We start from the raw sequence: 4,210 nt of genomic DNA on the forward strand, positions 1-4,210 counted from the left end.
CCCCCGCATTAAACCTGTCACAAGTCCTGCAACAATATGAACCACTTCATCCCCATATCCCCAGGTCTGTGAGCCTGTCTGTGAGCCTGTCTGTGAGCCTGTCTGTGGCTGAGCCTGTCTGTCTGCTCCTCTCCGGACAGACACAATCAATAACCCCCCTGACCCACTGCCCCGCATCCCAACACGTGTCAGCTCAAATGGATCACACACACACACACACACACACACACACACACACACACACACACACACACACACACACACACACACCTGCGAGTTTCGGAGCGTCACGTGCACGCGCATGGAGTTATTATACACTTGCAAAAAAAGGCAATACATTACATTTCGCTATATTGCTGTGTGTCTGTAAATCATTTTTTTTGTGTGCAGATTTATGAATGTGGCTTTTTTTTTGTTTTGTATTGCACTGACGTGCGCATCAGGATATTAATGATGCGTTTATCAGTATTATGGGATTCAGGATGTGCACTTTTTTAAGCTGCAGCGTTACTGTTACATAACATGCACGACGCTCCATACATCAACCAGGACGTGGATGTTGCATTGCTCTAAGGATCCCCGGTTGCTCTCTTTTCCCTTCCCCACGAGACAGACAATGCTGCCCGGGGTTCTGCCTGCAGGCTGAGGTGCAGGGCTCCTGCCTGTGGCCCCGGGCCTCGAGAGGCAGCATGTAAACAAACAGGAGCCATTGTGCAGGCCTGCAACTGACCGATGCTTCATTTAGATGGTAATGCACATTATGGGATGGTGATAACATCGCTGGTGGACATTTATTTAAGCTTATAGGCAGCTGGTAATGCCGTACATGCTATAATGATACGTCAATTTATCTTCTTTATGTTTTAGTAAATATAACAAAAACTATATCCTTTGATTAAAGGTTGAGTATTTGAATTCCCCTCTACAAAGACTCTTTGTTCTGTATTATTCTAATGCAGGTTATTATTAGCTCGCAGCTCCATCTGGGACAAAATAGTCCACCATTTTCTTCATTAGCTCCTGCATGCAATAAATAAATAAAAAAATAGCACACAAGGTAATTCCCCTTTAAAAAAAATCAAAACAATATGCGATAAGAATATAAATTTCAAAACACAAGATGAGTGCATTTCATTCTAACAAATTTATTGTGTTTCAATCAGCTCGTACGGAACCACTACTGAAATTAAATTACAATCAAATTATCACATCAAAATATACCCTTATTACCTAACAACGGTCAATGTCAGCTTATGATGATTTGTGCTCCTTTAGAAACGATAATACAAAATTAAACAAATAAGGGCAACAACAGAAATATAAGAAAGAAATGAAGGAAAAACAAGAAAAAAAGGGGAAAGCATCTTACACAAGTTCCTGCAAGGGGAGGGGGGGGGAAATAAATTACCGTCTGGAATCATTCATATGTATTCCGAATAAAATATTAAAACAAGTCATTCTGATGAAAAATATAAAGTAAATAACTCAGATCAGTATCTGATCTAGTGATCTATATTGCCGGCTTTACAGAGTTTTGTTTATTAAAACCTACCAAAGAATACTGCTTAGAAAGGGCAGCAATAATAGTGAATCCACAGCACCCACTCAGTCACACTTGGCAACAGATTTTTTTTCTCAAATAAGTGCAGTTGAAGTCTTTTCAAATGTCTTATGCTCTATTCGTTGGAGAGAGAAAAAAAAGGAGGAAAAATCCACTCACGGTGTCAAAGTCCATTAAATAATAATAATAAGAAACCCCTCAAAAAAAAAGAAAGGAAAAAGGGGTGATCTTTGAGATCAGTCCTGGTCCAGGTTGTCTTTTCTTTCTGGGCCTCAAGGTGACCAAAAAAAAAGAAGAGGAAACATATCCCTTATCCGCGTGTGTGTGTGAGTGCAACCATGCAGTCCACCTCAGAATAAACAAACAAGGATGGAAGCTTCGTGGATGTCACTCGTGTTCATAGTGTTGCAGTTTCTCCCCTCTTGTTATTGTTAGGCATGGAGAGCAGGGAAGGCGGTTCAGTCCCATTTCTAAATATACAAAATGCCTGCTCCTTTGTTTCTTCAATCAAACACAGGATAATGAGAGGGAGCATTTTTTGTGGAAGAGGGGAGGGAAGAGGAAAAAAAAAAAGAATAAAAACAATACTTGGTTTCCTCTTGGTGTGTTTTAATGCGCCAAAATTACCTGGTGGAATGAACTTGTGGTTGTCACCCTCTGGTCGCTCGCTTCACTTGCATCTTTTAAGTAATCTACTAAAAAATGCCCCTGAAAGAAAAAAGCAGAAGGAACCTTTTAGGTTAAGACATTTCAGGGCCTGGAAGAAGGTTAGAACGGTGCGTTTTATAGTCTGAAGGGGGGGTTGGGAGGAAAAAGGGAAAGCTTGCTGTTTTTTTTTGCTGGTCAAAAATAGATAACACATTTTTGCAGTCTCATTCATATTCCATCACAATCACAGTATCAAAAAAAAATGTGCCTATCTTGGCGATAGTCTATGCTTTTTTGTGTGTTTTAAATCAGTTTAATTTCATATAAAATATTCTTGCTGCTCTATGTTTCACTGAACATTCGTTTGCAGTCCATGGAGGGAGGCGGCGTTTCTGCACTCACATTGCCGACCTGCGAGTACACATCCTCCGGCGTCTGAGCCACTCCTGGGGGCGTCATCCGTTTCTCCTTCTGCCTCCTATTGCAAAACCACACTCTAACCACCTCTTTCTCCAGCTGCAAGTTGTCCGCCAGGCCGGTGATCTCCTGGGCCGAGGGTTTGGGACATTTTAGGAAGTGGCTCTCCAAAGCCCCCTTGACGCTCACTTCGATGGACGTGCGCTTCTTCCGCTTCCTCCCCTGCGCGGCGATCTTGTCGATGCTGGTCGGGCTCCCGGTGGTCGAGTCGGCCTCCTCGAGCCACTTGTTCAACAAAGGCTTCAGCTTGCACATGTTCTTGAAGCTGAGCTGCAGAGCCTCGAACCTGCAAATGGTCGTCTGAGAGAAAACGTTCCCGTACAGGGTGCCCAAAGCCAAGCCGACGTCCGCCTGCGTAAAGCCCAGCTTGATCCTCCGCTGCTTGAACTGCTTGGCGAACTGCTCCAGGTCGTCCGAGGTCGGCGTGTCGTCGTCTGAGTGCGCGTCGTGGCTGTTGATGCCGCCGCCGTGGTGCTGGTGCTGGTGATGCTGGTGGTGATGGTGGTGGTGGTGGCTGCCGTGGTCCAGATCCGGGGTGTCCCCTCTCACCAAGCCCGGGTGCACCAGGCTCTGGCTCCCCGGACTCAGCATCCCGTTCACGGTGAAGCCTCCCGGCTGCGCGTAGATCAGCGACTGCTGCTGCTGCTGCCCCCCGGAGATGGAGTTGATGTGCGCGGCGGTGGCGCTCCCCCAAGCCCCGGCGTGCGTCTGGTGCGGGGCTAAGTGAGGCGGCCTGTGGTGCAGAGCGGTGCCCGTGTGCAGGTCGTCTCTGCCGGAGTTCTTCACGTCCTGCTGCTGGGGACTGCCCGTCATCCCGACAGGACTCGACGACCAAGGTGATCCGGCTTCCGCCGCCGCCACCGCGGCTGCTGCTGCGGCCGCCGCGGCGTGCGGGAGGGACGTCACCCACTGGTGCGCGTGGCTCAGCATGTGTCCGCCGTTGCTCGCTGCCATCGCGCCCTGCATAAAGTCACTCTGCACCATCTTGACCGAGGGGTCCCCCCTGTAGACCCCAGACCCCGAAGTAACCGCAGCACTGCCCGGCTGCATGCCACCACCTCCAGAGTCAGAGTGCCCGATGGAGCCGGACGATAAGATGCTATTGCTGGGCAGATAAGGATTGGAAGCCGCGGTGGCCATTCCGTCAACCCTTATGAATATGTTTGTGGATAACCCACCCTCCCTTTTTTTTTTTTTTTTACAGTCACTTCTTTCGAGCAGGCAAATTGTATCTCATGAATTATTCAAACTTTAAAAGTATGAGTAGGTTTTTGGCACTACCATGGACGCGCGTAAAAACGCGGAAAAAAGCCTGAAAACCGGGGGGAGAAAACTGGATAAAATCCGCATGTATTTACAGCATTCTAGTGGCGCGTGGATCAGCGAATAAAAAAAAAATCCAGCTTTTCAAAAAAAAAAAAGCCCTTTGAAACCATGTGCAAGTCCGTTTGGAAAGTTTTGCACCGGCGATGAAATTGTGAGCATTAAAAATTCAAATATACAGGAAGAAAAAAAAAAGAAGCG

The 4,210-nt window shown here is 46.9% G+C and overlaps 1 protein-coding gene across 2 annotated transcripts; it reads right to left on the minus strand.

Annotated features, from left to right (window-relative positions):
• Nucleotides 1-2,170: 2,170 nt before the first annotated feature.
• Nucleotides 2,171-3,859, minus strand: pou3f3b (POU class 3 homeobox 3b; the record flags this gene model as incomplete). 2 transcript variants are annotated; one of them, XM_079236637.1, is made up of 2 exons in its annotated part: nt 2,171-2,269; nt 2,621-3,859. In XM_079236637.1, 2 exons carry the CDS (start codon nt 3,824-3,826, stop codon nt 2,171-2,173), a joined length of 1,305 nt encoding a protein of 434 aa, XP_079092763.1. The 2 variants fall into 2 exon arrangements, with proteins under 2 accessions (XP_079092763.1, XP_079092762.1); XM_079236636.1 differs by having other exon boundaries at nt 2,612-3,826.
• Nucleotides 3,860-4,210: the final 351 nt, after the last annotated feature.

Source organism: Taurulus bubalis (assembly GCF_910589615.1).
Source record: "Taurulus bubalis genome assembly, chromosome: 21".
Classification (NCBI taxonomy): Eukaryota; Metazoa; Chordata; class Actinopteri; order Perciformes; family Cottidae; genus Taurulus; species Taurulus bubalis.